General features: G+C 40.8%; 1 protein-coding gene across 1 annotated transcript in view; it reads left to right on the plus strand.

Annotated features, from left to right (window-relative positions):
• Positions 1-13,508, plus strand: part of LOC138801807 (uromodulin-like) — a 38,174-nt gene extending 24,666 nt beyond the window's left edge. The window contains exons 4-9 of the mRNA XM_069984905.1: positions 1,668-1,876; positions 3,062-3,219; positions 4,273-4,518; positions 7,045-7,207; positions 7,341-7,419; positions 13,441-13,508. Of these exons, the coding sequence (XP_069841006.1) occupies positions 1,668-1,876; positions 3,062-3,219; positions 4,273-4,518; positions 7,045-7,207; positions 7,341-7,419; positions 13,441-13,508 (923 nt within the window). The remainder of the gene's footprint in view (positions 1-1,667; positions 1,877-3,061; positions 3,220-4,272; positions 4,519-7,044; positions 7,208-7,340; positions 7,420-13,440) is intronic.
• The last annotated feature ends 6,836 nt before the right edge of the window (positions 13,509-20,344 follow it).

Raw genomic sequence — 20,344 nt, forward strand, 5'->3', positions numbered from 1 at the left:
GACTCCGCTCCCTGGTGAGGTTTGTGCCATCGCTGGTGCCGGTCCAGTGGATCCACTACTCCAGGCGTTACACTAGTGTCATATTACAGTTCCCACCTACAATTAGCATGCCTTCAATAAAGGTGCCCGCCTCCAGCAACATGCCCTGCAGGGCTCTACCCTGGTCTGCATTGGGGAGATATGTTATCTATAGTGTAAGTGGTGGTGGCCACTCTGAGTTTAACAAAGGCATGCCTTCCATTAGGGTCAACCTTGGTGTCCAAAAGATCATGCTGTTAAGACCTCTGAAACATGATCGAGACACCTTTAGACATGGACTCGGGATTTTTGCTATGCATCCAATGGGTATAATGTTGGGTCTGGAGCTGAGGCACATGATCCGTCCGAAAACGAGTCTCCTGCAATAAGAGAATATGAACATGTTGTTTGTGCATAGCATACGTAACATAAGAGCGTTTAGGTGGTTCATTGAAATCCCTCACATTGAGAGAGGCCAATTTAAGCGAGATCGGGGCAATGATAGGATATGACAGGAGGAAATCAGGGAGCGAAAAACAACAGGAAAAGGTCAAGCAGACAAACAAAAAAAAGGAACTACATAGATGCACACGACACAACAAAAACATAGAAACAACGACTTACAGTAGAAGCCCTGTAACTTCAGAGGCCTAGACTCTGCAGAAGAAGAGTACCTACAAACAGCGCTATAAGCGTTAACCTAGTTTTGGGACCTAACTAGCAATAGCAGTAGCGGCTCCCCCACGAAGTATATGAAGTAATCAGCTTATGTTATGCCTCACATATCCCTTGTGATGTAACATACAGTATATGGCCATATCAGTAGATAGCGGAAAAAAAACTGCCTATGAGACACCCCATTATAATTAACTTTAGATCCGCCATATGTAACAAAAGTACAGATAAACACATAATACCCAATGACTAGACATAGTGAAGAAACCCTTGCAATCCCTTGTAGCAAGGGTATTAAGATCAGCTGTTTTAGTGGCCTCAGGCAGACCGCAAATTCTAAAATTGTTGCGCCCACTTCTATTTTCACTATCATCATGCAAGCGGAATAACTGCGCAATGTGAAATTCATGTGTGTCCACCTTAGTGGCGGTTTTCTCCAATTGTACTGCAACATGGTAAGCAGCCATTTCCTCCACTTTAGGCTCTGTTGTGTGAATAGCGGCTTTAAGAGTAGTTAATTCTTGCTTATAAGAAGTCTCCAAACACTGCACAAATTGCTCCATACTGTATCTTTTCTGGTAGGGAGCAACTTCATGTGTTCCTGCCAGTCCCAGGGTGGTGAAGACTGTAAGGTCTAATGTGATTGCACCATAGTTGCATTTTGTGAAGTGGTGCAGGATGCCATGTGCTCTGGAGAAAATGGCACCACAGTAGCTGATAAGGACCGCCCCGCACTGCATTATGCACGGTCTATGACGGCAGGTGGCTCACAGATGACACGTGAAGGAGGGGTTAGCATGCACAGGGTGCCTGTGAGTAAACCTGGCAGCATAAGTACCTTGTGCTGTGCCAACACAGAGAAGATAAAACCTAATAAAGTTTACATTGAAAATGTTTAGGAACTGCATTGCGTCTAAGAAATCTTTTCATGGCTGAACTGAAAGTAACTATGATTTATGTATTTCCAATTGCAGCTGTCACCAACATACGCCCCGAGCTGACCTGTAATGAAATAGACATGAAAGCTACTTTTCATAAATGTCAGCTGAAGAGTATGAATTTCAACGCCGATACTGTTGCTCTAGAGGACAGCAGCTGCTTTGAATTGTATCAAGATCCGAGCACAAACACATTTTCTATAAGAGCGCTCCTTCAAGCAGGAAGATGTGGACTTCAGATAACTGTAGGTGACATTTTACACAGGCTGCGGACAGTTGCCACATCCATGGTCCTGTCCGTAGCCTAAACATTTTTCTTTTTATTTGGTGTTTTATCACTCTGGTGTTTTGGAGTACAAGCCATGTGATTTTTTCATTATGTGATTCCAGGATTTTTACTAAAGGATTGGGGGGAAAAAAACATCAGAAAAGACGCCAACGTGCATAGAGACATGGCATTTTTTTTCTCGTTTTTTTTCTTAGCAAATGCAGAGATCCCATCTGGGTATGGCACTTAATATTCCTGACTTTTTTTTATGGAAAAAAAAGCCATGTGGTAATTATAGTGCTATTGGTGTTTTTTTGTATGCCAAATGTGAATCCAGCCTAAACTCCCTATTGTTATCATCTTGTGTAAAAGAGACGGCACTATAATATTAAGTTATGTTTCTCCCTCCCTTCATGGTGCCTGGGTCTGTACTGATCAGGTGTAGATTTCTGTGCCCATCAGATTTACCGCTTCTTAGTAAACCCAGTGGGTGAATGGGGGTGGGGCCTAAATTAATACCGGAATACGAGTACGACGCTCTTAATAAATATCCCCCTATGTGTTTAACTTTCAAGGAATGCTTTTGGTTACATGTGGGTAAAATGGATTATCTGGAAAGCAGAAAAGGTTCTGACTTTTTTCCAGCGCTGCACTTACTCCCTGGCAATCTCTGACTGTCTTAGGGGACAGGATCGAGTTTCAAACATTGTGTGCGGGTAAAGCCATGCCCACACATAATGCCCAATATATGGCCATTGTGACTGTTACTTTGGTAACATCGGGCAGCTATTAAACATGCACAACATGCTCCTCTAATCTTGGAAGTTATCATCTGAGAGAGCCAGAGAAAGAGAGGAAGGTAAGACCTTTTCTGCTTTCCGGATAACACCCTTAGGCTATGTTCACACACTGTTTTAGTGGATGGGCGCCATTTAATGGCAAATAATTACTGTTATTTTTACTGTTATTTGCCGTTGAATGGCCGCCATTCCCTAAATTTTAACAGTATGTGAACATAGCATTTCTATGTTTTCAATCCACTTCTGGTTTTGGTTGCAAAATATTGAGCAAAAATACTCTGTGAAAACATAGCCTAAGGGTGTAATGGTTTCATTTCTTTACAATATAATAAGTGTATTAATAGTTTTTTCTACCTATTTAGAACAATGGAACACATGCAATTTATAAAAACACCCTCAATCTGGCCCTGGAATCTACTGAGTTACTCACAGGGGAAGATGAACTGTCTGTCACAATGTCTTGTGCATACCCCCTGGACATGATGGTCAGTCTGGATACAGCTGTCAATCCAATACTGAGGTAATCCATTTATTCACACCTTGACTCTAACCTTTATACCTTAGGTGTAGTCTGCATGAGCGATTGTACATCCCAAAGGGAACCAGTCACATCCTTCACCCTTTTGGGTTTTATTTATATCAATTGGTGAAGCCACTTTAGGCCTCTCTGGCAGCAGGTTATTAATGATTAATTATACCCAGCATCTCAAAATTAAATATGCTCAATCTTTCTTGTGTTCAGGGTACAGTGGTATAGCCCCCTTATACCACAATTAGGAAAAGATTTTTGTCAGATCTGTATAGACAACTATAGCAGCTTAGAGATTTTTGGCTTGGTTACATTAAAGGGGTGCTCCAGCGAAAAGCTTTTTCCCAGTAATTGAAACGCATCACAAAGATATATAACTCTGTAATATGCTTCAAGCACCTATCTGCCCCCTTCCCTATATTTTGTCCCCTCAATCCCCCACCAGGAAGTGAAGTATACGCATTCTTACCTAATGACTGTTGACCCCAGGCTTTTCTGTGGCAGCCATTTTGTGACAGTGACATCATGAAGACATCATTTGATGAGAAGGTGATCTTATTGCTCTCCCTCAGAGCTCCTCCATGGTGCAGAGTTCATTTCTCATTCTCTCCATTCTGGGGGATTGGACCATTGCTGAGCTGTAGTTCATATGCAGATAGTTCCTTCCTTAGTTGTTGGTCAATTCATAGCACAGCACATATTCCACTCTGCAATGCCATGAACTGAACAGACTGCAATGTGCTGTATTGATGATTTACATGGCATACTGCTATAAATGGCACCTGGGAGAGAAGGTTACTAATGCACTGATTGTGCAAGTGTTGTGTAAGCAGCATGGCAAGGAAGGGGTTACACTAAGCACTGCAATTGTTGATGCTGAGATCAGAGGGAAGCCTTCATTTTCTTCGTATGGACAGTGCAGACCTTTATAGCATAGACACAGACAACTTAGGAAAAAACTCTTTATAATTTTGGCATTTTCTGCTGTATAGCACTAATATATTGTAGAAGGTGGCTTATGTATTAACCTTTTCATCTCTACAGCTACACAAATATCAGTGTTGGTGGGACCGGACAGTTCACAGCATACATGTCTCTTTATCAAGACAGCAATTTTATGACTCCCTATGAGGGATCAGCAGTCATGCTCACAATGAAGTCTAAGCTGTATGCTGGTGTCTACGTTCGGGGAGGAGACACTTCGCAGTATGTTTTAGTAAAGAAGAACTGCTATGCAACGCCTACAAACAACTCAGACGACGCAGTAAAGTATTACATCATAAAAGACAGGTACACACTAATAGTCTCTCAGTTATTATTATTATTTATTTATAAAGCGCCCCTCCAGAGTGCTATACAAGCAATAAGGGTAACAAACAGGAACAATACAAGATCAAAACATTTTACATGAAGGCAAATGGCATACTGATACATGGGTGAAGAGGACCCTGCATGCAAGAGCTTGTAATCTATGTTATTAGTTTGTACAAGACAAGCAAATGATTACTTAAAGCGACTCTGTACCCATTATCTGCCCCCCCCCCCCCCCCCCCCCCCCCCCCAAACTGCTTGTACAGTCGGATAGCTACTTTTAATCCAAGATCTGTCCTGGGTTATTGTTAAAAAAAATAAAAAAAACTTTTAAACTTGCAACCCTGTGTCAAATTGGCATGGCCTAGAGTGTCTGTGCCCTAGGCTTGCACCGCCTCTGTATTCCTCCTACCTTCCCTCTTCACCATTAGGAATTCCCCAGGCAGGTTTTCTCCGCATCATCACTTGTCTGAACACTGCACATATGGCGGATCGTAAAGGCCCATGTGCAGTGTTTAGACAAGTGATGAATAGGAGAAATCCTGCCTCGGGTATTCGTAATGATTTGGAGTGCGGGGAGGAGGGACAGGGAGGCAACAACGGCCGTTATTAATTGAAAAAATATGTTGGTAAACCCGACCTAATTGTGAACACAGAGGTGTAACCTAAAGCTTCCGGTCGCCAATACAAAATCTGGATCAGGGCCTTGACCTACCATGTGCTATTTATTGTACTGTTCTTTTTTTTATGAGGCAGAGAGGTTTTTGGGCCTACTTCATGGCCTGGCATGCTTTTATGGGTAGGTTGCGGACAATTTAAGGATTTTATTTTTTCATTGTTAGGGTATATAACAATAAAAAATGTTGCATACAGTTTTAACGGTTTGGTGCACTGGGTCACAAACCTCAGTGTATTGATCCGCCCCGGATGATCTGCTACTCCTAATGAATATTGGGATGACTCTGCAGTGACAACACTCCAGTGCTTGAGAAGAGGAAGAGTCTTACAGCATTCAAGTGCTTATTCAGAGTACTAGTCGCTCATCTCTATTTATTAAAATATGTAGCTTGTGCTAAATTCTGATCCTTTCATGAGTGCAACAGAAATCAGGTTTCTCTGACCAGGGAAGTTTTTTTTTTTTTTTTTTGCATTCTTTTGCCCTCTGGCATTTTGCCTTTTTGTTTCCCTAGACAGCAATGGAACTTTAACTGGTCATATGTATTATAGCCTATCCGCATTAAGAAACAAAGAGTTAGAAGATATGCAGGAGCTCCAGTGTTATTTGGCTGCATCTGCTTACAAATTAATAGTTTGTTTTTTCTTCACATTCACCTCTGACCTCTATTGTGGATAAGTTGTTTCTATCCACAGGATCCCCATTCACCTAATGTTTTCCCTCACAGCAGTAAACATTTACTGTTTTGGACTACTCTCACCACCATTGCAGAAGAAACCCAACGATATTTGCAGTTTTTAACATACTAGCCCCAGCTAGTCTAGCACTGATGATCAGCCCTCATTTGAAGTTGCTCAGATCACTGGATTTTCCCATTTTAGGCTATGTTCACACAACGTATCTTTCCGGCCGTAGTGCAAACCGCAAATATACGCACGTAGTTTTGAGGTTGATGCGTTTGCTTGAAAGTATACGATATACGGCCTCACAATGCACACTACGTATGAGCTTATGGCCAGATCGTATATATCGTGAAAAATGAATAAACACCAAAAAGGGAAAAGAATGCAAGACCAAATTTTGTTTGTTTAAGTTTTGTGTATGCATTAAGACCATATATGTGGTAGCCTTATATAGGTGCCGTGAAAAATGAACAAGACCATTGTTTGAGGACGGAAATGTTCCAACTCATGGACGTGGATTCCCATGCGGTCCTGTACGGAGTACTTATTTCAGCCAAATTGAACTTGATTTTTAGATCCAAAAGGTTCTGTGTGTTTTATTGGACTGCACAAAGATTTCCAAGTAAATGACCTTTTTCAGATCGCTTTGAAACAAGCTAGGGAAGCATAACTCTACTACGGGCGTATGTTCGCGGTTCGCCCACATGTTTGCAATCCGACCGCATGTCTATTTTTCCCACGGCCGTACTTTCAGCCGCACATGTACGGCTGCGTAAGAAGTACGCTGGACTCATACGTAGTGTGAAAATAGCCTTAATGTGGATTGTCACTGAAACTGATCCACAGAAAATGTGCCTACTTCATATTATGCTGCACTCCAGGGGTCTGAATTTTCATACAGGGAAGCTGCAGTTGTAAGAAGGCAAATAGCTCTAATAAAGTGACGATTAGGTTTAGGGCAAAGGTTATACTGGTAGGGGTACAGGTTGTCAACCACCACACCCATTATGTGCTGGGTGCCAAAACAGGGCACCATAATGGGTAACCCATTTTAGCTTTGGTAATTACCCCCTTCTCCTAAACCACATTTTGTAGAGGTATTGACTATATTATTGTAACTGGTGTTTGTATTATATTTCCCTTTAGTTGTCCTAATAAGCAGGACACAACAATTAGCGTATTGGAAAATGCCGTCTCAAGACGAGGCCGAATGTCACTGCAAGTGTTTAAGTTTGTTGGCAACTATCGCTCTGTCTACATTCACTGTGCTATTAGTCTGTGTGACGTCACTGCTGGATCATGCTCCCCTGTAAGTATTAACTGTGCATTAATCTGCATCATTTTGTTTCTTAGCACGGTGTGCATTTTGCCTGAACTTGTACAATCAATGTATCTACCATATATACAATCTACCATATAATGACATTATTCCATCATTGCAGTCATGTCCTGGAATTGGGTCCCGAAGTGCTGCAGTTGAGCAAAGCTATCAGCTAAAAGTGGGTCCAATAATTCGTCAAGGTGAGAATCCTACCAGTGATGATATATAAAAGTCAGGAGTAGTTTTTGTTCTAGCTAACAATTAACAGCACAATACACTACTACAAAACCCCAAATAGGGGTGTGAAAATATATGAAACCAAACATAGTAGAAACCAACAAGAGGATTTTTCTTTCTGTTGACATTGCAGTATGACTTGTATTGTAAAGGGTACAGTACCTGCCATGATGTTGCCTCACTTGATCGGTGTGCACAAGCCCTATTGTATCCAATAAGGCTTGTGCATGGAACCGAACCGACGTGGTCCATGGATACCTGAACTTTCAGCGGCATAATCAACTACATGCTGATTGGGTGATGTAACATCATGACATGTACCCTTTAATGATACCATTTAATACACCTATTTTATGTATTGAGAAGATTTTGGTTTATGATGTGATGGAATTGAAACAATAGGCTGCAGGATTAGTTGTCATCTGCTGCATGTGGAGCAAGCTATGAGCCCATGTCATATTTCCCTTGCACACATCCACCATACTATACTACTTCGCAAGTGCCTTATAATGAGCCATGTTATAAACAGGTGCACAAAACATAGAAAAGGACACAATGAGAAGGGTAACCTTTTCCTAACCATAGGTCCCAAACAATGCCCTCTTATGTGCCCCACAAAGTAATAGGACTTAATGTGCCCAGCTAAAGGAGACACTGGAGGCTGCTAGTTAGCGCTGAACATGTGAAAATCCAGATGCATTACCCCCTACAAAATACAAATATGCAAAAGAGTCCATGGAGTCCCATGTTTCAAGCTGTCTGCTGGCTGTTTTCCACACAGTTACAGTCCCGAACACCCCACAATGTAATCATGTCCCCTTGTGAGCCCCACACAGTAATACAGCCTGTTTTTCCCCTTACATAGTAAAAATGCCTCCTTTTGTTCCCAGATACCTAAAAAATGGCCTTCTCTTTGTGCCTCACACAAGATAGGCCCTCTTTGTGCCTTCCACACAATAATTAAGCCCATTTGTGCCCCCCATAGATATCCCCTAGTCGTGCCCCCATACTTGTTCCCCGGCTGTGCTCCCATACTTGTTCCCTGGCTGTGCTCCCAATCAATAGTTAAACCCCCTTTTCTGTGTCCCCACACAGTAATTAGGCGCCATTCTCATATTAATTGTGCCTCCTTTGCATTAACCTAATAAGTACCAGGGCTGTGACTGAACGTCCATTTTTTGCGGTGCATTCCCACTCATGGACATTCAGTTGAATCCTCGGATAAAATGGGCGCAGAAGAAGAATTAACAGCTGGGCACCTGCTGCAACTGCCAGGACCAGAGCTACAATCATATTCTGGCAGTTAACCCTATAGATTCTAAGGTCAGGCCTTTGGTGTCATAGCTAAAAAAGCTTAGCTCTAAGGCTGTGCAGATCAGCACTGCAATGTATTATACCTGTCATCAGTGAATCAGATAGTGAAGTCTTCAAGGAATGACATAAAAGTAATATAAAGTAAATATGGGGAAAAAAACACTAAATAAATATAAATACAGAGAGTCAAATACACACAATTTAACTGGTGAAAAAGAGTGCTGTCTCAGTTGCCCCTAGCAACCAATCAGATTCCACCTTAAATTTTCCAAAGAACCTGTGAGGAATGAAAAGTGGAATCTAATTGGTTGCTAGGTGGCAACTAAGCCAGTTTTACTTAATATAATAATAAATGTAGAAAAAAACTTACACATATTTTATATTGCCGCCTGTGTAATAATGCTGGCAATAAAATTATCACATGATTTAATCTGCACTGTGACTGCAGAAAATTAAAAATCTGAAAAATGCTAAGCTACCATTTTTTCATGTAATGGGGGAATTTTTTTTTTTTTACAAGAAAATTATATGGATGTGGGCCAAAACTTACCAGTGGGATACAGAATCCTGCTCCACACTGATGAGGGCAACACCCCGAAACAGCTGTATGTGGATGGTTACCTAGCCTTGGTTTATCCCTTGTCATTACATTGACTTATAGGGCCACTTAATAGGCGGGATTTGGTGGTTTCCTAACAGGAGCTGCCCCTTGGCTGGGTCCTTCCCGGAGGGATTTCTGGCTAGTCCTGTGTTTTGAGACTCTTCAATGAGGCTCCACGGGCTCCTCTTTTGCAAAACTTACCAGTAACCTACAGTACAGTATGTCATGAAAAAACAATCTCAGAATCGCAAGAATAAGTTAAAGCATGACGGAGCTATAACCACATAAATTAATCCTACAAAGACTAGCAACTGTATTTGGCTAATCACACACATATAAATCCTACAAAAAAGGTAAGCTCCAATAATGTAGGAATATAACTAAGGTGATAAAGCAGCAACAAGAAGGATATATAAATACAAAGTGCCTATTGCAAATGCAATGTAAACAGCTTTAGTCCAAGTAGCTATGAGTCTCCACCTCAGCCCTAACAAGTCTAAGACAATATACTAGGGCAGGAAAGGTGTCCAACTTCCTGAATCAATATAACAAACCAAGTACTGAATACCTGGTGGCAGTGTGGATTCCTCTCCTTCCCTACGCACGTTTCGCGTATAGCTTAAGGACATTTTTGGAACCCCCAAAGCAAGCTGGATCGAGGAGCAGGTAAAAGTATGCTCTGACTGGTGAGGGGTTAAGGGGGCGGCATTTACATACTTGCAGCGGGATGACAGAGAAACTAACAGCCAAGGGATTTGCACGGATTCTGCTACAAATTTGCAATGTGAAATCCGCTGTGGAACCGGTACTTGTATTTGTACCCTTAGGCTATGTTCACACAATGTACCTTTTCCTAAAAGTACAGCCGTTGTTGAAATCGGCAACAACGGCTGTACTTTCTACGAAAATATACGTTGCCTTATCTTCTTTGGGATCCCGGCCGGAGCGTATACACATAGTATACGCTCCATCCGGGATCCCTCGCGGCGCTGCAAACAACTGACATGTCAGGAAATAGCGGCCGTAAAAAAACATGTCATAGGGTGCTGTGGGAAGTTCTGATGCGGGCGCGCACGGATGCGCCCGCATTAGAACTTTGCGGCGTGAAAGATCATCCGGCCTGGTCACGGGAAGGCCAGTCTGTTACGTTGTGTGAACATAGCCCTAAGCTGTTTCTGAACTCTTGAAGGCCACGGGCCTAGGGAAACCAAAGTCCTACAGGTGCAATTGACAGTGCAGAGAGCCAATAGCACACAATTTTTAACTAGATCTGTGCCCTGAGGATATAAATACAGTTAAGCCCCTATTACATGGGGAGACTGAGGAGCGAACCAATGCTGCCCGCACTCGATTGCTCCTCGTTCCCCACTTGCTGCCGGGGGGTCCTGCTGCCAGGGTGATCGCTTGATTGTCCGGGCAGCCCATAGCATATAGCAGCGGTCTGCTGCCGCCGCTCCTGTTGCGTAGAGCGACGGCAGCAGATCGCTGCTGTATGAGTCGTTTGTCTTTAAACATGTTAAAAGACAAACCGCTACAGCAATCAGCCAACATGGTCGACTGACCATTGTGTTCTATTACACAGAACGATTATTGGCTGTAGAGGCCGATAATCGGTCCGTGTAATAAGGCCTTTAGAAACAGCGTTTACCAAGAGAAATTATTGGGAAAGGGGTGAGGGTGTTTGTTCCCATTGTAGCCACATGGTCTGCTTCCAATAGAGATATGCCACTGCCAAACAAGTTGATAAAGCATACTTACTAAAAATACTTACCAGCTCAATCAATTCTCTGAACCTCCCATAGGAAAAAAGCTGCAGTGTATATATTTCCACATATACATGTAAAGGAGGGTTTCTATAGATGCATATTTTGAAGCTAGCTATCACCTACTATATGCCATTAGTAATACTGGTGTCTTCTTATGTAACAGAGGGCCTTTAGGCTCCCATCGGGCACCAGGGCCAAAGTTAATAGCTTTTAAGTAAGTGTACCTTATAGATTTGTTTGGTTAGGGCATTTAGATGGAATTACTGTTGATTAGAAACTGGTAAATGGTTTGCTATGGTATATGACATTACTGGGAAGCAGGTCATCCTGCTCTGAAGATTAGCTTTTGCAAAGGTTTCTGAAATTATAGACCAGATGATAAATGTTTTTCTCTGGTAGTCAGTAGGCAATTTTTGTCCTCTGTATGGTAACTTCTTTCATTTGCTCAGGGTAATTTGCATATGTATTTTTTCACAGATACAGCAACTCCAGCTAGTCAATCTTCAGGCTGTATTGGTAAGTACTGTATGCCACTTAACCCCATAAGGTCTGAGCCAATTTCCGTCTTTGCACTTTTATTTTTTTCCTCCTCATGTTTAAAAGGCCATTGCGCTTTCTTTTTATCACCTACAGACCCTTATGCAGTCTTTTTGCGTCACAACAATTACACTTTGCAATGACATAGTACCATAGTACAAATTTGGGAGGATTGGGGGGAAGGGGGGGGGGGGGTTACATCATTCGCCCTGCTATAAAATTGTTATCTATGTTCCTGAGGTCAGTATGATTAGAATAATAGGCAATTTATATTCCACTGCTTTTTAAAAATTAAATAAAAAAAAAATTAAATAAAAATAAAAAGTTTTAAAATTGCTCTATACTGATCCTTGTAACGCTTTTATTTTTTGGTCTTTGGGGCTGTGTGCCGAGTCATTGTGCCACAATATGTTCTTTTTATCAATACCTTGCTTGTGTATATGCAGCTTTTTAATCACTTTTTATAAAAATTTTCTTGATAAGATGTGACCAAAAAATTTGCATTTTGGTGAGGCTTTGTTCTTACGTTGTTTTCCCTGGATTGTGATAATTTAAAGTGACACTGTCACCCCATTTTTGCATTGTGACTGCTCTACACAGGTGTAAAGGGTAAATTTTGCAGTTTTCATACCTAATTTTATATCATACTTCATGATGCTTGTTTCAGTAAAAAGTCATCTTTTATCATCTGCGGATTGTGCTACCTGGGCGGGGCTTCACGGATGCAGCCCCTCCGTGACATATGACTGCATTGGCCCCACCCCTCAGATGTTTATTTATTTTTTTATAAATAGCATAGCAATTATCAGTGGATATAATCTAATGTAAAAATGTTGAAATGCCCTAAGGGGACGTAAAAAGTGTTAAATAAAAAAATGTTAAAAGTTTTTAAAAACACCATAGCCCCTCCCCCAATAAAAGTTTAAATCATCCCCCTTCCCCATTTTATAAATAAAACACATAAAAAAATAAATAAATAAACATACATACTATAGTGTGCATAATCGTCTGATCTATTAAAATAAAACAATATTGTTCCCGCATGGTGAACGGCATAAACAAAAAGCGGTAAGAAAAGCCAAGATTTATGATTTTTAATTACATTTTATTTAAAAAAAATGATAAAGATTGATCAATACATCTCATCTACACAAATATGGTACTGATAAAAACAAGAGATCATGGCGCAAAAAATGACATCCCGTCATTTTTAAGGCCGTCATAAAAGACATCCCGTCATAAAAGCGCTATAAGAGTCACGATAGGGCCATTGTAATCACACCTCTTTGCAAAGAAAAAGTTTTGCTGTTAATAAAAATAGTAAAACATTAGAAAAGCTATATAAACTTCATATCACTGTATAAAGACTGATCTATAGAATAAATATATTGTGTCAGTTTTGCCATAAAGTGCATTACGTAAACACGGAACCCTCACAAAATCTTCAATTTTTTTTCCCGAATTCACCCTATAAATAATATTTTGGGGCATCCGCCATGCATGTTATGGTAGATTGAAAGATGCCATTACAAAGTACATCTGTTCTTGAAAAAAACAAGCACTCACATGGCCCTGTAGATGAAAAAATACAAAAATTGGCGCGGTCCCTAAGGCCATTTTGGGCTCTGTCCATAAAGGTTTAAGTTATCTTGATTGTTATAAATATAAGTATATTCTATAAAAGTACAAGGAAGTGTTTTCATGGAAAATCCCTTTAAATAAGAAAGTATGGAAATTCTTCTTACAAGATGTATCTTCTTTTTCAGGCACATGGGCATCATTTGTCTTCCTTGGGGTTGTTCTCCTTCTGATCACGCAAGTTTTGTTCCTTTAGACAGATCATCACTGATCGAGAAGTTCGCAAATATTTGTGAATTGCATACAAACGAATTTCATCAAAAATAGTGGCGAGTGAACATGTTCATATGTTTGTATGAACATGCCGCTAATTGTTCTGTCGCTGATACGAAAATATTTGTTTGATGATCGGAATGGTTATAACAATCATTTTCGAACATGCGAACGTTTATCTCGTGATGTGCGCAACTGCTTAATGTTCACAACTGGGTAATGTTTGCAACTGTGTAATGTATGTAACTGCATTAGTATAAGCTAAAGTGCGGTCGCTATTGCGGCCGCCATGTTTAGTCAATCTGGTGAATTCGAGAATTACAATGAGGCCAATTAAACGCCCGATTTGTTGCAAATTGCAATTCGTCAGATTCGCTTCCCTCATCTCTAGTGTACTACTGTTAATCGTATCTTGTTAATAGAAATAATTATTCTGCAGCAAATTGTTGGGTTCTGATTGGGTTAACGTTATGTTGTAATTTTCAAAATATCAATAAATTTTAGCGTGAAAAGTGAATTTATGTAACTGTTGTGATGGGGGTTTTGATGAAGTCACAAAAAGACTCACCCTTTATTTTGCTGTATGTATGTCCTGGAAGAAGTGGTGTATTCTTTCCAGTCTGACACAGTGCTCTCTGCTGTTACCTCTGTCCATGTCTGGAACTGTCTAGAGCAGTAGATTAAATTAGAAATAAATTACAAATCTCTGGCGCTTTCTGGCATTAATTGATTTCAAAGATGATATGATATAGAGCCAACATATTTGAAAGCATAAGTGGACCAATACCAATTTGTTGTACGGTGGCCTTCATAAAACCCCAATTCACCCGGTCAAATGTTTTGACCATTTCCAGCGAGAGCAGCATGAGCCGGATCTTATGTGTCCATGCAAGCTTGTATCTTGTGTCTCTCTAGCCGCGATGAACCCAATATTATCTGGGTGGATCAGTGGCCCCAGCAGCTTGGCAAACAGCTTGGCATCAGTATTGAGGAGGTAGATAGGCCTGTAACTAGCCCATACATTGGGATCTTTACCCTCTTTTGGGATTATTGTTATGTGTGCAGTTAGAAATGAGGGTGGGAAATTAACTACATCACTTACAGTATACTGTTGAAAGCAGAGAGTAAGCAGGCTGGTAACTTTGTACCATAGCAGGCTGGAGCTGTGCATTTTCTGATGGCATTAGGGAAAGGGCATTAACCCCTAGCCGCACCAGTCAGTTATTGTACATACTGGTGGGAGGTTACTTTCCGCACTAGGACTTACAAAAACTGACCGTCTCCCGATGCTCACTGTTTACATACACAGTGATTGCTGAAAGTTTAGTGTTACTGTTCCAGGACCCCCTGTAGGAATCCAGCACCAGCGATCACCTTCATCAGTGGATCGGTAACAACCCACTGCCGCCAGTGATAACAACAGAAAAATCCCAGGTCCCGGTCCTGGGATCTGGGGGAAGCTGTGGCAGAGCTCCTCATCTCTGCCTACTATACCATCCCCCAACCCCCGTTGCCACATCCGCCGGATCCCCAGCCCCAGCACTCCCCCTCATGCGATCGCCTCACCTGCCCCCCCCATGCAATCGCCACCACCCCCGTGCCTGAACACCATCTCAATCCCATCCCCCGCACAACCCCCCGCCGCCCCAGCCCCCTGTCAGTGAATTCCCTGTTCCCGGTGCTCACTCTGAGCTCCAGTATCCGGGGATGGCCCATCCTGCTTCAGCATGTGACCAGCATCTGTCCAATGACACTGGTCCATGCTAATATATACTCTGATTGGCAGCTCTGTGATCCGAGCTGTCAATCACAGTACCTGATCATCACAGGAGGAGGGCAGAGCATGGATGCAGCTTTGGTCCCTCACTAGGAGAAAGCTGTGAGAAAATCAGAGCCTGCATCCATATAGTCCACATAATAATAAATCCCCCCTCCCCTGTGATCTTCCAGTGATAATAGAGATCTTAGTTAGTTTCCCATAGTCACTGTCAGTCAGAGTCTGTTAGTAAGCGCCAGTGTTAGTCAGTGTAAGGGTATAAACCCACACACCGTATATGCAGCGTATTTACTGCTGCGATACGCAGCAAACTCGCAGCAGATTAGATCTAAATAACTGAACACAGCATCAAATCTGCACCAACAAATCTGCTGCGTATTTGTTGCATATCTGCTGCGTATACGGTGTGTGGGTTTATACCCTTAGACATGGGGTTTTCAAAAAGATCAACCTTGATCAGAGGAAAATAATCCAAAGGACTTTTATTTTACTCCACCCAAAAAATTCACATAAGGGTAAAAACACACACACCATATACGCAGCGTATTTTCTGCTGCGATACGCATCAGATTAGATCTAAATAACTGAACACACCATCAAATCTGCTGCAGATCTGCTGCGTATACAGTGTGTGTGTTTGTACCGTGACAGTAGTTAGCTGCTGCTTTCCACATTGTAACATAGTGCAAAACTTCACAATCCACACAATCATTTACACCTGATGGGGTTTTATACCCTTTGGAACTCCCACAATGCTTTGCACATTTTCCTATAAAACCCCTGAGTTTTTGCTGGTCTGCCTGTTACATGGTCAGAGCATACACCTTGCTGCAGCTGCTCCAGGCAGGTAAGTAAAAAAAACAAAACAAAACACAAAATTGTTATAATGTTACATTTCACATCACATCACTTTTACTTAGTTTTGGTATATTGTTCCCTGGTGGCAATACCAGAAATGAGAGGTAAAATTGAGAACATTAGGGGGCCAGCCTAATGAGAAAAAGCAAAGCAAGAAACAAGCAAACAGAACCATTCACACAAGTGGTTTGTTAGTCCAGGGAAATTCATGTACCAACACAAAGTTTACAAACATATATATATATTTTTAATTCACATCAATCTATCATCTTCACAGTTAACGTATGTTAGTAATCATCTACTAGTAAGCGTCAGTCTGCGCCATTTAATAAGTCAGTGTCAGTCTGCTTCCCTTACTAAGCATCAGTCAGCATCTATTAGTAAGTGTGAGTGTCAGTCAGCCTCAGTTAGTAAGCATCAGTCAGCGACGTTTACTAAGTGTCAGTGAGCATCCATCAATAAGCATCACTCAGCGTCTGTCAGTCAGTGTCCATTAGTCAGCGCCCATTAGTAAGAGTGAGTAAGCGTCAGTCAGCCTCCATTAGTAAGCTTCAGTCAGCGTCCATAAGTAAGCGTCAGTCAGCGTCTGATAGTAAGCATCAGTCAGTGTCCGTTAGTAAGCATCAGTCAGTGTCCATAAGTAGGCATTAGTCAATGTCCGTTAGTAAGCATCAGTCAGTGTCCATAAGTAGGCATTAGTCAATGTCCGTTAGTAAGCGTGAGTCAGTGACCATTAGTAAGCGTGAGTCTGTGCCCGTGCATTTACTGCTACAGCAGGAGTGCACACACAGACAGAGGCGCTCCCTCTTTTCTAAGCCATGTAGTGCGCCTGCACAATACTTTATGTTCACAAATGGGGTATTTTTGTACTCAGGAGAAATAGCTTTACAAATACTGTGGGAATTCTGCTCCTTCAAACTTTTTGAAGTTTGAAAAATATGTTTTTTCACCAAGGTATAAGTGGGAAAATTGTGATTTTTCATTTTCACGGCCCACTTTTGCAAAAAACTGAAAAACCTGTCTGGTCCAAATGGTCACTGAACCTATTGTTACATTCCTTAAGGTGTGTAGTTTTCAAAATGGGGTCGCTTGCGGGGGGTTTCCACTGCCTCGCCACTAAGTGGGATTTATAAATGAAACATGGCCTCCGACATTAACTCTGGCAAAATCCACTCTCCAAAAGGTGCTCCTTCTCTTTTGAGCCTTGTTGTGCGCCTGTGCAACACTTTATGTCCACACATGGGATTTCTGAGAAATTGCATTACAAAACTTTTTGAAATTTAAAAATTAGGGTTTTAAGCAAGGTATAAGTGTGAAAATTGTGAAAAACTGAAAACCTGTAAGGTCCATATGCTCACTATACCCCTTATTACATTCCTTAAGAGGTGAAGTTTTCAAAATGGGATCACTTGTGAGGGGTTTACACTGTCTCGGCTTTATAAATGTAACATGGCCTCTGACATTCATTCCATTTAAAAGGTGCTCCTTATCTTCTGAGCTATGTTGTGCGCCTGTACAACACTTTACATTCACAGATTAGGTATTTGTAAAAACTACAGATTCAGAAAAATACATTTTTTATGGCATTTCACTTTTTATAGCTGGTGTGTTATGAAAAACTAGGATTGAAAATATTTTTTTAAAATTTTTTTTACACTTTGCAGTTATTCATGTGAAACACCTAAAGTGTTAAGAAACTGTAAGAATGTCAATTTGAATACTTGAAAGGGTAAAGATTTCAAAATGGGGTGAATTAGAGGGGTTTGTAGTAGAGAGGCCTCTAGAATAGGCTACAAAACTGAACTGGTGCCTAAAAAATTCTGAGTTTAAATTTTCACAAAATTTTTGAAAATTTCTACTAAACAATTACGGTCTCTAAAATCCCCATAAAGTTAAAGCATGTTCACTAAATGCTGCTAATACAAAGTAGACATGTCATAGATACAAATACAAGTATCTTCCTTATTGACAGAGACTTTCAAATTTAAAGAAATGCAATTCTTTTTCCCCACAATATTTTGGAGTTTTTCCACAACAAAATGCTAAAGGTATCAACCCAAATTTACCACTAACATAAAGTAGAAAATGTCACAAAAAAACTATCACAAGGACCGATAAAAGCATTCCAAAGTTATTAATACATAAAGTGACACGTGTCATATTTGAAAAATTTAGCTGTGTCATAAACGCCAAAACTGGCTGTGCCCCCTAAGGGTTAAGCAGTTAATCTTTTGTGAAAGGGGATTACAACTCCTCAATTGTCCTGAGGCAGATAGGGTACGGCTTTGTCAGATTTATAAGACTGCTGAAGGGTGCGTGGGGGAACAAAGTACACTGCAAAAGGGGGTGGGGTGGGGATAGATCATACAGAGAAGCATAGTAAGCATGAAACACATTTTCAATATCTTTAGTCAAATAGGATGTAACCCCTTGGAAACTTTTAATGGAGGGGATGAAATAGGCCAACCATTGTCACAAAGAGCCCAGGCAAGATACTGTATTTGCTTGGCTTATTACCCCACTGATAAAATGTTCTACTGCACAGCTGCTGGTCCCTCTTGAGCTTAGCATTGAGGAGGATCTGGATCTCGTGGCATGTTGCAATCAAGTCATGCAGGGTGGCTTCCCGCAAGAAATGTTTGTGGAGTATGTCCAACTGTTGCAAATGTTGCAAGTTTTATTTTTATTTTAAAGGCTGCCTCTCTCTTTAGGGGAGTGCCATGTTTCATCAAAACCTCTATCAGGACACACTTGAGCGCTTCCTATTTGATAGGGGCTAAAGTTTTGTCCGATTAATGGTCATGGGTAAAGTTAACAATAGTTCTCTTATGGTTATCAACACAGATAAAGTCCAATAATGAGGACTCGTTGAGAAGCCAAGAGAATTCAGTACTGCAAACCATGCAGTAGACCACGGCGTGATCATACTGGTATGGGAGACCATTATTTGGATAACTTGGTGTAGCAAGTTCCCCAGAACTTATCCTCCTCTAATAACACAGGCCAACAAAAAACTACTTTTTTTATGTTTCTTTGATGAAAATATGCAAATATTACTTATTTTGGGTCGAGAAACTCAAATATACCCACAGAATCGTTTAATTAGCTCTCGTTTTTTAGATACACGCCATGGAAGTATGTGCTGTAGATAGCGAGAAGCATTCATTACAAGAGTATAAATTGCACACAAATGTCATGTTTAAACTTGAAATATTTCACAGAGAATGTTTAAAATAGCACAAAATAGCAAGAACACAATACATTAATTGAACACAACAGTTCAGACAAGACCTATTCAGAGGTAGGCTTTCTTTTTGCTTGTTTATTGAAGTGTACTTCTGGTACATCTCTGATTAATGTCCAACAGTAGTCTGCAAGCATGGAAGCATTCCACTTGCCCTGATATCTTCGTTCCATATTTAAAATATCTTGGTGGAATCGCTCACCATGCTCATCGCTTACTGCACCACAATTGTCCGGGAAGAAATCCAGATGAGGCTGCGTTCACACTACGTATATTTCAGTCAGTATATGTATATTTCAGTCAGTATATTTCAGTCAGTATTGTGGTCCTCATACTGCAACCAAAACCAGGAGTGGATTAAAAACACAGAAAGGCTCTGTTCACACAATGTTGAAATTGAGTGGATGGCCACCATTTAATGGCAAATATTTGCTGTTATTTTAGAACAACGGCTGTTATATTGAAATAATGGCAGTTATTTACTGTTATATGGCGGCCATCCACTCAATTTCAACATTGTATGAACAGATCCTTTCTGTGTTTTTAATCCACTCCTGGTTTTGGTTGCAATACTGACTGAAATATACGTAGTGTGAACGCAGCCTAATTTATGATACTTCGTAAGAAGGTTATTCACAATATCAACATAGTTATCAACTCGTCTGTTTCCCAAGAAGCCACGTACAACATCTCTGAAGGCTTGCCATGCCGCCTTCTCATTGCCTTGTAGGATCTCGTCAAAGTTTCCATCCCTAAGTAGGTCACGAATTAAAAATTTCCCTGATAATTCCTGCATAATCATATATGACCTGTATCTCAGAAACAAGAGCTAAAAATGACTTTAAGTAACATATTCATTTTTAGGATGCTAAAATTATTACAAACCAGCTATTTTCATTTCAGAAACATTTTCACTGTTGGCCAGTGTAATCTACAGTTT

This window comes from Dendropsophus ebraccatus, chromosome 9 (assembly GCF_027789765.1).
Source record: "Dendropsophus ebraccatus isolate aDenEbr1 chromosome 9, aDenEbr1.pat, whole genome shotgun sequence".
NCBI lineage: Eukaryota > Metazoa > Chordata > Amphibia > Anura > Hylidae > Dendropsophus > Dendropsophus ebraccatus.